Below are 12,835 nucleotides of genomic sequence, written 5' to 3'. Positions count from 1 at the left end.
TCCAACCCCTCCAGCTCTCCAGCACACTCTGCCCCCGAGCTCACCTTGGGCGAAGGCCTCCTGCATGTCCCCGCCGACGCCGCTCAGGGGGTCCTGCGGGCAGTGGGTGGGGGTGGAGCCAGCGGAGGCGGAGCGCACGGGCATCGGCAGCGGGCGGCCGCCTCCGTGCGTGGGCGATGTGTGCGGCGATGCCGTGGCCTGAGCCTGGGAGAATCAGAGATAAAACGTGTCATCTCAGGCACTTTACCTCCTTGAGGAAGGGGGAGCTCAGTCCTTTTTCTCAGGCAACCTGAGCCAGCCCTGGCCTTCAGTTCAGCGGTGAAAGCGCAGAACCATCGCCAATTGGAAGGAAGGGTCAGGCTGCCTCCAGGACCGGAGGGAGGAAGAAAAGGAAAGCAAAAGCAGAAACGAAGGGGAGAGAACAAAGAGGAGATGGGGCCTTCCTGGTGCAGAGAGGAACGAGTAGCTGGGCGAGGATCTGGGAAGGGCTGTGCGTCACACCGCTGGGAAATTGTACACATCTTTCATTTTTGTTTGCAAACACATCCCTGTGCCTTATCACATTTGATCCTCATGAGAACCTGTGAGTAGAAAGGGCACATGTTTTTGCCTCCACTTTATAGAAGGAAAATAAGGATTTTGAGAGTATGGGCTCTGTGTCGGGCGGCACAGCTCATGCGTGGGAGATGCCGGCACAAGCCCTTCTGCTCCGGGGGCGATGGCTCGCGCTCTGCACCTCTGCAGCTGCCAGGCCGCAGGGAACACGCGTCGGAGTTGGCGTGGCAGGAACCTAGCTGCGGGCTGTTCCAGGAGCCGGGTCATCTGGCCCGTCCCACTGCCCTTGTCAAGCACACACAGGGAGGTCTTTTGTGGCCACCCCGTAGGTGAGAATGGACACACGTTTAGGAGAAACTGAACTTCCCTTGTGAAGGCTCTGCTGTAGTTTTGGAGAAAGCTTGAAGCAATGGGGTAAAATTTAAGCCCTCCAGAGAAAGACGCTTGCTGAGATTTGGGCTCTGCTGCTTTTTAGAGAAAGGGCAGCAGAGGGTGGCATAGAGTCTGGGGTTTTATTTGGAAGCAAAATGGGGAAAATATAAACCAAAGTGCAAATAAGCTCAAAGGAAGATAATTATCTTGTGGGATCTGGCTCAGAACTTCCATACACCAACAGAATCCTCCCCCAACAGGCTGACAGGCTGTGTGTAAAAGCCTCAGCTCACAGCTTCACCCAGGGTGAGTGCTGGGCCAAATGGAAATGGTCTGTTCTCCATCAGTCTTTTTTTTTTTTTTTTGCTTTTTAGGGCCGCACCAGTCTAGGGGTCAAATCGGAGCTACAGCTGCCGGCCTACACCACAGCCACAGCAATGCAGGATCTGAACTACGTCTGCGACCTACACCACAGCTCATGGCAACGCCAGATCCTTAACCCATTGAGCGAGGCCAGGGATGGAATTCGCAACCTCATGGTTCGTAGTTGGATTTGTTTCTGTTGCACCACAACAGGAACTCCTATTCTCCATCGTTCTTGATTGATTTGTATGATGTGCATGTGTGTATGTGTGTATGTTGTAATTTGAGAAATTTAAAAAATAGAGAAAACTTTAAAATAGAACATAATTGGGAGTTCCTGTTGTGGCTCAGCAGGTTATGAACTCGACTAGTATCCATGAAGATGCCAGTTCAATCCCTGGCCTTGCTCAGTGGGTTAAGGATCCAGTGTTATGGTGAGTTGTGGTGTGGGTCACAGACTTGGCTTGGATCTGGCATGGCTGTGGCTGTGGTGTAGGCCGGCAGCTGCAGCTCTGATTCAACCCCTAGCCTGGGAACTTCCATGTGCCACGGATGGGGCCCTAACAAGCCAAAAAAAAAAAAAAAAAAAAAAAAAAGTTGAACATAATAGACCACTCACACTGGTAACTGTTACCATTGTGTCAAATTTATCTCAACCTGAAAACACTGCAGATAAGTCTGAAGACCACTCGGACTACCAGTTTTATCAAAGATTTGGATGTGAAACTTTTTACCTATGAGTTTATATGAAATTATGAGTAATATATGACATTTCATGCTTTCAAATTTTACACGACTGGGGTATCATACTGCACATATCATCTTGTGATTTGCTTTCATCACCTGACATACTTTTTGAGATCCTTCCATGATGCAGATAAATATGAACTTAGACCCTTACCTCACATTGTATACAAAAAACAACATAAAGTGGATCATATCAAATATAAGAACAAAACTACAAACTGAGAAGCTTAGACAATGACTTTTTAGATAGGACCCGGAAAGTATATACTACAAAAGCAAAACATATAAATTGAACTTCATCAAAATTAAAAACTTTCTTCAAAGGTCACCTTTAAGAAAGTGCAAAAAACTTAGTAGATGGGAAAATTTTTTGCAAATCATCTATCTGATAAGGTCCTTATATCTAGAATATATAAAGAGCTATTACACTCAGCAACTGAAGGACAGGCAACCTAATTTAAAAATAGGAAAAGGATCTGAATAGACATTTCTCCAAAGAAGATAAACCAATGTCCAATAAGCACATGAAAAGATGCTTGATATTATCAGCCATTAGGGAAATGCAGATCCAAACTGCAACGCTATACAACTTCATACCCATCAGGATGGCTACGATAAAAAAGACAGATAATGTAACAAGTATTGCCAAGGATGGGGAGAAACTGGAACCCTCGTAAGTAGATGGTATGTAATGCAAAAAGTGCAGCTGCTTTAAAAAATAGTCTGGCACTTATCAAAAGGTTAAACACTGAGTAACATATAACACAACAATTCCACTCCTACATGTATATACCTGAGATAAATGAAAACATACGTACACACAAAAACTTGTATACAAGTGTTCACTGCAGCATTATATATAATAGCCAAAAAGTGAAAACAAATCCAAATGTCCATCAACTGATGAATGATTTAAATATATTCATATATATGGAGCTCCCGTCGCAGCTCAGCGGTTAACGAGTCTGACTAGCATCCGTGAGGATGCAAGTCGCATCCCTGGCGTCGCTCAGTGGGTTAAGGATCCAGCACTGCTGTGGCAGTGGCGTAGGCTGGCGGCTACAGCTCTGATGACCCCTAGCCTGGGAACCTCCATATCCTGTGAGTGCGGCCCTAAAAAGCAAAAAAAAAAAAAAACCAAAAAAACAAAAACAAAACAAAACAAAACACATAACAAAAACCCAAACAAACGACAACAAAACCCCACAACCTCAATATATTTATGTATATATTTCATTCTTATTTATAATAATGGAATGTGATTAAGCAATAAAAAGGAATGAAGTACTGATACATGTTACAACATGGATGAATCCTGAAAATATTATGCTGAACGAAAGAAGAAGCCAGATATAAACAACTACCTACGGTTTGACTCCATTTATATGAAATATTCAGAACAAGTAAATCCATACAGACAGAAAGTCAATTAGTGGTGTCTGGGGCTGCAGGGCTTGGGGGGGAAGGAGGACTGATGGGAAGGAGGGCTAATGGGTATGGGGTTCTTTTTGGGGTTGATGAAATGCTCTACAACTGATCAGGGTGATGGTTGCACAGCTCTGTAACTGTATTAAAAATCATCGACCTGCACTTTAAAAGGGTGAATTGTATGGTATATGAATTATATCTCCATAGAACGACTATAAAAAAGACACCACTAAGAAAAATAAAATGATAAGCCACAGACTGAGCAAAAATACTTGCCACTTATTTCTGATAAAGAAATTGTGGATCTCCATCAGGATCTTTTTGATCTGACACCAAAAGCAAAGGCGACAAAAGCAAAATAATGTGGGACCCCTAAAAACTAAAAAGCTTCTACCCAGCAAAAGAAACTATCAACAGAATGCAAAGGCGACCGAGCGAGTAGGAGAGACTATGTGCAGGTCATGTGTGTGATAAGGAGTTAATGGCTACACTATCTGAAGAACTCACACAACTCTGTCGTGAAAAAAAGCAGTCTGGGTTAAAAAATGGGCAAACTGAATAGACACTCTCCCAAGGAAGACACCCAAGCGACCCACAGGTACACATGAAGAGGTGCTCAACAGCACGAGCCGCCAGGGAAACCAAACCCACATGAGTCATCACCTCACATCTGCTCAGACGGTCGTCATCACAAAGACAAGGGGTAACAAGTGCTGGCGGAGACACGGAGAAGCGGGAACATGTGTGCACTGCTGGTGGAAATGGAAACTGGAGCAGCCCCCAGGCAAAACAGTAGGCAGGGTCCTCGGAAAACGAAAAAGAGAACTACCACATGATCCAGCAAGCCCACTTCTCGGTACGAATCCCAAGACAGCAGAAACAGAATCTTCAAGAGCCATCTGTACTCCCGTGTCCCCTGGTTCACTGCGGCGCTAGTCACAATAGCGAGGATACGGAAATACCCCAAGTGCCCATCGAGAGACGAATGGATGAAGACGACGTGGTACATATGCACAGAGGAATATTATTCAGCCATGGGAAAGAGGAAAATCCTGCTGTGTTATTTATAAACAAAGACAAATACTGCACAGTATCATCTATATATGGAATTTAAAAAAAAAGAGCCAAACTCAGAAACTGAGAGTAGAAAAAGCAGTTGCCGGGGGCTGAAGGGTGGGGGAAACAGGGAGAGCTGGGAAAAGTGTAAACTTTCAGCAATAAGATGAGGTCTGAGGATCTAATGTGACCTGGTGACTAGAGTTGGCAACACACTGTCGTAAAAGCACTACAATGAATACTTGAAATATCTTACCACTTTATATGTCAATTATACTTCAGTTAAGCTGAAATACAACCAGAACAAACTATAAACAAAACCTGTGTCTAGAACCTATAAAGAGTTCTTGTAACTGAATAAGAAAACAGACAACCCACTTACAAAACAGGCAAAGACTCAAATGAAATAAGACGTACCAACGGGCTAAAAATCACACGAAAAATGCTCAACTTATGTACTCATTAGGGAAATGAAAACTGAAATCACAAAGAGATGCCACTCACCCACTGAATTAGCTACAATCAAAAATGCTAACAAGGGGGAGTTCCTGTCATGGCTCAGTGGAAATGAATCTGACTGGCATCCTTGAGGGTGCAGGTTCTATCCCTGGCCTCGATCAGTGGGTTAAGGATCCGGTGTTGCCATCATCTGTGGTGTAGGTTGCAGATGTGGCTTGGATCCCGTGTTGCTGTTGCTGTGGCTGTGGTGTATTTGACCCCTAGCCTGGGAATGTCCATGTGCCATGGGTGTTGCCCTAAAATGACCAAAACAAAAAAACCTAACAAGGATGTGGGAAACAGAAGCCCTTGTACATTGCTGATGGGACTGTAAAATGGTACAACTACTTTGGAAAACAGTTTTAGCAGTTTCTTAAAATATTAAGTGTAAACTTACCACATGACCCACAATTTCATTCCTGAGTATGTACCCAAGAGAAATACAAACATATGCCCATCTAAAACTTGTACACAAATATTTATTAGCAACAGTTTATTTACTTTTTTTTTTTTTTTTTGCTTTTTAGGGCCCCACCCACAGCACCTGGAAGTTCCCAGGCTAGGGGTCAAATTGGAGCTGCAGCTGCCAGCCTACACCACAGCCAGAGCAACGCCAGATCAAAGCCGCATCTGCGACCTTCACCACAGCTCACCTCCACACCAGATCCTCAACCCGATGAGTAGAGCCAGAGATCGAACCCATGTCCTCATAGATACTAGCTGAGTTCCTTACCACTGGGCCACGACGGGAACGCCCCCAATAGTTGAAAGTAGAAATAACCCTAAAGTCAATTGACTGGTGAATAAATTAATAAAATGCGGTTATTCTGAAGACTACAAAATCTTTTTGCTGTTTTTACTACTAACTTTTATAACCATTTTCCATTGATAATTCAACATGTTCTATCTCGTGAAATATTCTGTGTTTGTCAGTGGCTTTAAAACTTTTTTTTTTTTTCTTTTTGGCTGTGTCTGTGGCATGTGGAAATTCCTGGGCAGGGGACTGAACCTACGCCACAGCAGTGACCTGAGCCTCTGCTGTGTCAACGCTGGATCCTTAACCCACTCTACCACAAGGGAACTCGTAAAACATTTATTATTATTTACTCTTTCAGGGTATATATCTATATCTTTTCTTCCCAACTAGTTTATAAACAACTCAGGAAGTCCTGTTTTGGCTAAATAAAATGATTACATATTAATCATTGTATTTAAGCAAACCTTCACTTTTTTTTTTTTTGGTCTTTTTAGGGTCGCAACCGTGGCCTATGGAGGTTCCCAGGCCAGGGGTCCAATCGGAACCGTAGCCGCTGGGCAACACCACAGCCACAGCAACGTGGGATCCAAGCCACATCTGCAACCTACACCACAGCTCACCGCAACGCCAGATCCTTGACCCAGTGAGTGAGGCCAGGGATCAAACCCGCATCCTCATGGATGCTGGTCGAGTTCGCTGACCGCTGAGCCACGATGGGAACTCCCAAGCTTCACCTTTTACTCTATCATTATTACCACCCTCTGGTCTTTGGCCATTTTTACGGGAGAAGGGGTGAATAATAAAGCATAAAATTCATTCCAGTTTGGAAAGTGCTTATGAGCAGGCGGCCAGTAAGGAGGTTGCTTATTGCAGTTTCAGCCCCAATCCAAACTCGATAAGGAAGCTGGGAAAGAGGTGAGAGAATGTGCAGAGAAGGCAGGAAAGTCAGATGCAGACGCCTGGCTCTGCAGGGAAGTCGTGAGCCAGCGGTTTGGGATGCAGGAGATAACAGAAGTGCTGGTCCTGGCAACGGCCGGGGCCTTTCCTGGGCCTTCCCAGGGCTGAGGGGAACCGAATAAAGGCTGCCTCTTGGGTTGCCTGGGCAGCCTCAAGGGAGGACCCCCAGCAGCCAATGACCCAACACAGTCTGATACCACAGGCCCAAAGGTGTCTGTCAATCACAGAGGAGCTGAAGACTCGGGGAAGTCGGGGTGGACCTTGGCTGCTGGGGGAGTCAGGAGCCCAGATGCCTCAGCCATGGAATGGGAGTGCCACCTGCGAGAATCAGCCCTGGCCACAAGCGAAGGACATGATGGCCTCCGCACAGATCGACTTGGAGCTGTGGACGCTCCTCCACTGATGCCACAAGCACCCAGCCTAGTCCCCAAGGTGTTGCACTCGTTTGGGCTGCAGGAAGGGGAAGAAGAATCTCTGAGGTAACTGGCTTCAGAGTTTGCCTAGAAACGCCCGGTTCGGGCAGGGAGTGCTCAGGAGGGAAGTTAAGGCCAGCTAAAGATTTTTTTTTTTGCCTCAGTATGTGGCCTGTGAAATTCAAATTCACTTCACTGTATGACAGTTATTTGTCATCGCCTCAGAGGGCCAACCCAGCATTAAGCACGTGGCAAATACTCAATAAATCTCCTCGGTGAGACTGAGGCCAGGCACTGATGCCTGAAGACTGAACACCTGAGTGGTGAGAGCGGAGATGAACAAATAGGTTGCTTTTTAGGAACACGAGACTGAACCTTTTTATTGTAATAGGAAAATGCAAATATTTTAACAGGAAAATGACGCTGGGCGAGGAGGCAAGAGGGATGGACAGGGGTGGACAGCACATGTGGCTAAAACTCCAGGATGAGGAAATGAAACCGACTGCCCACCAGCAGCTTGAAAATAATCAGACCCCCGTCCCGGGATCCCTGCCCAGGACATGCCTTCAGAGGAAGACACAAACCAGACTGCTGACGTTGTTTTTTGTTCAGAGCAGTAGAGAGAGAAGAGCTCAGACCACTGCGAAGGGATCTCAATTTCCCCAGCGATCGCAAACTTTAGCCCTTGGCTTTAGGATCATGTTGGATTAAAACAATGCTAGGGCAGAGCCGTCAGGAGCCCTGGGAGAATTCTGGGTCCCTCGGAGCAATGCTGGTTTGGCGTCCTGGTGGGTCAGTGAATCCCAAGGGCCCTGGGAAGAGGCGAAGGTCACAGGCAGCCTGTACGCGTGTACACCAGCCAGGCTGGGCGGAGGGGCCGGGAAGGCCTGGAGCCGGGCCGACCTGGGCTGAAGTATACACTGGTGCAAGGACGGTCAACTGGCACTGCTCCTGGGCGGTTCAGACACCAACAGAAGGCCTGGCAGCAGTCCTTTCAATGCCCTGGAAGGGGCGCTGCCGCCTCTGAGTGGTCTGACCCGCTCCCACCGGCCTTTCCGCTGTCAGCCTCACTGTCACCTCCTGGGAACCCTGGACGGCAGTGGTGGCGCCTCTCAAGTGTATCTTCCCACGTGTAAAGGCTTAAGAAGTATCTGTTAAGTGACAATGAGGGGGATCGAGTTTCTGACCCTTTCCCTGTGTAACGGAAGGTGGGAACACGGCCAGAGTGGGCGGCGCTCTCCGGGGAGGACGAAGTCTACTGTCGTCAATAAAGCTTTATGTGAGATCCTTTCACTGGGCCACCAAATGTGGCGGCCGACTGAGGAGGCCTCCAGGGACACCCTCCCTCCCTGGAGCCGCCCTCTTGTGGAATCCCCTCCCCCGAATGTGGGGCGGGCGTGGTGACTGCTTCTGGGGACCTGGCCAATGGGCCGCCCCTTCGGAGATCAGTCTGTCTCGTCCACACACGCCCTCTCGATTTCTCCCCTGGTCACGCTAACGAAGCCGGCTGCCATCTTGCGAGCCGCCCCGCGGAGAGGCCCACGAGGCAAGAAGCTGAGGGCGGCTTGCTGGGTCCCAGCCGGCACTGAGCGGAGGCCTCTCAGTCCAACAACCCACGAGGAGTCCTGTCAACAACGATGTGATCTGCTGAGCCAACGAGGTGACTGTAAGCTTGTAAGGAGCCCTGAGCCTCGGCTTGTGAGGAGCCAGCTCAACAGCGCCTGGATTCCTGACCCACAGACGCTATGAGGTAAAATGTGTTCTTCTAGGGAGTTCCCATTGTGGTTCAGCAGGTTACGAACCCAACTAGTATCCATGAGGATGTGGGTTCTATCCCTGGCCTTACTCAGTGGGTTAAGGATCCAGTGTGGCCGTGATCTGTGGTGTAGGCTGCAGACGAGGCCCAGATCCCAAGTTGCTATGGCTGTAGCTCTGATTCGACCCCTGGCCTGGGAACTTCCATATGCAGCAGGTGTGGCTCTAAAAAGCAAAAAAAATATAAAAACAATAAAAAAATAATTTAAATTGTTTGTTCTTCTAAGCCATTAAGTTTTGGGGCAAGTTGTTACGTAGCAGATCCTCAGCCCACTAAGCAAGGCCAGGGATTAAACCCAGATAATCACAGACACTATGTCAGATTCCTAACCCACTGGGCCACAGTGGGAACTCCTGGGTTTTTCTTTCAACCATGAGGCACACAGATTTTAATTTTGCTGGGGTTCGGGAGTTCCCGTAGTGGCTCAGCGGAAACAAATCTGACTAGTATCGATCCCTGGCCTCGCTCAGTGGGTTAAGGATCCGGCGTTGCCTGAGCTGTGGTGTAGGTCACAGACGTGGCTCAGATATGGAGTTGCTGTGGCTGTGGCGCAGGCTAGCAGCTACAGCTCTGAGTTGACCCCTAGCCTGGGAACCTCCATATGCTTTGGCTGTAGCCCTAAAAAGACAAAAAAAAATTTTTTTCCTGGGGTTCGGTCTCATTTACAAACTGAGCAACAGCACCAACTAGAAGATGTGCCAAGTATTTTTCAGTTGTAAAATCCTATGATTCTATGACCTTCACCCATCTATGACCTTTGCCAAGTGACCTCACCTCAGAAACGCCAGGTCATCAAGGCTCTGCTTTGGTCTCACCACACTGTCAGTCGAGGGTCCTCCTCCGAGGGCTCTCGGCAGCCAGCTCAGGGTCCCAGAAGGCATGTTCTGCTCCTAACTTACCTTTGGCACGAGTGGAGTCAACCCCAGCGATGCTGCCTGGAAGGAGGCGCAGGGAACAGGCTGCTGAGGCAGAGGGCGGGGCTGTCCCGTAATTACCCAAGTCCAGACGGGAGCGTGGGGCGCTCGCCCTGCTGGGGGAGAGCCCCGCACACAGTGCACTTCTGGCACTTGAACCCGGCTGCTGCGGCCTGCTCGTCCCCTGGCCCCCGATAGGTGTGATGAGTCTGTGCCGGACAGTCGTGCTGAAGGCAGTGCAGTCAGGGGCACTGCACTGAGCGACTGCACCTCGTCGCAAGGCCCAGAGGGGCTGTGGGCTGAGGCAGGCCCTCCCCGTGCAGAGGTGAGCACGGCCCTCAGAGCAACCGCCTAGATTCAGCCGCGCAGGAGGGGGCTGGGGGAGCACTGCCCTTGGAACCTAGAGTTGACGGGAACCTGAGACTCACGCGGGAATCGGCAGGGGTGGGAGGACAGTCAGGTGGCTCGGGGCGGGGGGTGGGGGGGGGGAATAAGCCGTCCACTGAGGGGAGAAGCAATTGCACGCCTCTGGGCTCTCAGATGCCGGGAGAGGGCAGGGGAAGCGTCACCACGCGCCCCTCGGTGTTTTAAGGTTTCCTGGTGCAAGGACAGAGGGACCTTGCTGTCCTACAGCCTACAACAAAGGCCTGAACACAGCACAGGCCAGTCACATGTCTCACCAGCAACTAAGCACAATAATTGCCCTGTAACTCAGGTTCTCTGAACACAGAGGTCTCTTGTAGTTGGAAACAATTCTGCTCAAAAGACAGAACTAGAGAAATGTCACAGTCTGAGAAGCTCTCTCGTCTGCTGGCGCTTCCGCTTCTTCTACATCATCAAAGACTTAGAACCTGAGAAAGCCATGTATCCTGTTCCAAGAAACAGCTTGGAAGTTATGCTGATAGTTTCAGAGGGTTTGTGACTCCAGGAAAAGAGCCTGTGTTTCCCTCTGACATCCATTTGTATCTGAGGAGACGGAGGCCTAGAGACATCACAAGGTTGCAAATAAATGAGCAGCGAGGCTCAGATGGGTACCTGAGTCTTCTCATTGCCTTAACCTGCTGCAAGAGCCCTGACCACGCTGGGATCCCAGCACCACGTTCCTGACGTCGGAAGGAACACGGATCCGTCGGGACTGTCACTGCCGAGGTCAACCGAGGTCTTCGATAGGAACACACAATCATTTCCAACGCGAGCGAGAAATGTGGAAAAGGAGAAAACGGCGATTCCGACTTAGTCTTTTGTCTAGAGTACAAATCTAATACTGGAGCCAACACAGGTACAGAGTGTGCCAGAGAAGGTGACTTGAGGACACTGCGAGCAGAGGCGGGGACTCTGGCAGGGAGAAAACGATAGACACTGTCCTTGGCCACTCAGCCATCCTCAGCAGGTGCCCGGCACACAGTACAGGCTCCATAAAAACGATTTCCTTCCCTTCTTTTCCCTTACGGAACAGGTATGAATTTTAAAAATCTCCTTGATACGCAAGTAATCAAGCCCAGAGAGGTTTATGGCAAAAAGCCTGATTTTGAGAGTCAATGCCCTTCCCGGAGCTCTGTCCACTGCATCCCCTCCATACCCCCCCCCCAACGAAAACTCAGAGCTAAGTGGTTATCATGGCAACAGAAGGAGACACTTTAGTCTCCATTTCTCTCTCTCTGACTCATGGACACCTGCCAGGTAGCAGATGGCCTGTGTGGACAATTACCTTCATTTTGCTGCTGTGTATTTAAATTAAACAAACTGGCCTCTTTGCTGTCGATTTTCAGAGGCTCACTCAGAAACAACAACAACAACAATAACAAAACCCCAAGAAAACAATATTGGGAGAAAGAAACTGTGGTCTGAAATTAAAAAAAAAAGCAAAACAAAAACCCATAGACTATTTTGAGCCGGCACTGGTGGTAGCTCTGCTGGCAAACATAGCTCCCATCACACGTGGAAGGAAAAGGAGAGGGAGAGGATTACCTGATGCTGCACAGTCTTTCCTGCTGCAAGGTTTGGAAGTAATTGCCCCATACGACAAGAGGCAAGGCTGCTGGGGGAGTTCCTGTTGTGGCGCAGCAGTCAAAAACCCGACTAGTATCCATGAGGACGTGGGTTTGATCCCTGGTCTCGCTCAGTGGGTTAAGGATCTGGCATTGCTGTGAGCTGTGGTGTAAGTCGCAGACATGGTTCGGATCCTGTGATGCTGTGGCTGTGGTGTAGGCTGGCAGGTGCAGCTCTGATTAGACCCCTAGCCTGGGAACTTCCACATGTTGCGGGTACGGCCCTAGAAAGGTTAAAAAAAAAAAAAAAAAGACTGCTGGGAGTCAGGCCCAGGGGTGGAGGCGAACACACAAGGAGAAGAGGTGGAGGAGAGAGAAAGCCAGCCATGTGGCACAGGACTGTGCATGGCAGCAGCTGTGGTTCCATCTGGGGTGAGTTAGAAACAGGTAAAGAATGTGCCTGGAGACCTCCCTTGCCCCGCAAAGTGTCCTGCAAGCTTAAGTGCAGGTTCGCTTTTAAGGATGAACTTGGCTTCTAAACACTGGGGTGAAGGGCTAAAGAGCTTCACGATGTCTCTCTTCTCTTACCACTGTTAGCACATTTATCTACTGTGTGTGTCAGCTGGGAAGGAGGGGGGCCGCCCAAAAGTCTGCCCCGAGGTTCCTCCACAGGGGACTGACACCTGTGTGTTCCCACATCACTTCAGGAAACTCGGGGCTTACCCATGACCTGTCACTCCCTGCAGTGGCTTGTGGAGTTAGCTGCTTTAATTTTTTGCTTTTTATGGCCACACCCGCAGCATATGGAGGTTCCCAGGCTAGGGGTCAAATCGGAGCGACAGCCACAGCAACATCAGATCTGAGCTGCGTCTGCGACCTACACCACAGCTCACGGCAATGCTGGATCCTTAACTCACTCAGCGAGGCCTGGGATCGAACTCGCAACCTCATAGTTCCTAGTCAGGTTTGTT

At 48.9% G+C, this 12,835-nt stretch overlaps 1 protein-coding gene across 17 annotated transcripts in view; it reads right to left on the bottom strand.

Annotated features, from left to right (window-relative positions):
* Window positions 1-12,835, bottom strand: part of DTNB (dystrobrevin beta) — a 247,703-nt gene that overhangs the window by 9,772 nt on the left and 225,096 nt on the right. For all 17 annotated transcript variants that reach the window (XM_047782486.1, XM_047782488.1, XM_047782490.1 and 14 more), the window contains one exon: window positions 45-204. In XM_047782486.1, the coding sequence (XP_047638442.1) occupies window positions 45-204 (160 nt within the window). The remainder of the gene's footprint in view (window positions 1-44; window positions 205-12,835) is intronic.

The sequence above is a fragment of the Phacochoerus africanus genome, chromosome 5 (genome assembly GCF_016906955.1).
Source record: "Phacochoerus africanus isolate WHEZ1 chromosome 5, ROS_Pafr_v1, whole genome shotgun sequence".
NCBI classification, from domain to species: domain Eukaryota; kingdom Metazoa; phylum Chordata; class Mammalia; order Artiodactyla; family Suidae; genus Phacochoerus; species Phacochoerus africanus.
The sequence above is the reverse complement of the archived record's forward strand: the minus strand, read 5'-3'. Positions and strand labels throughout refer to the sequence as shown.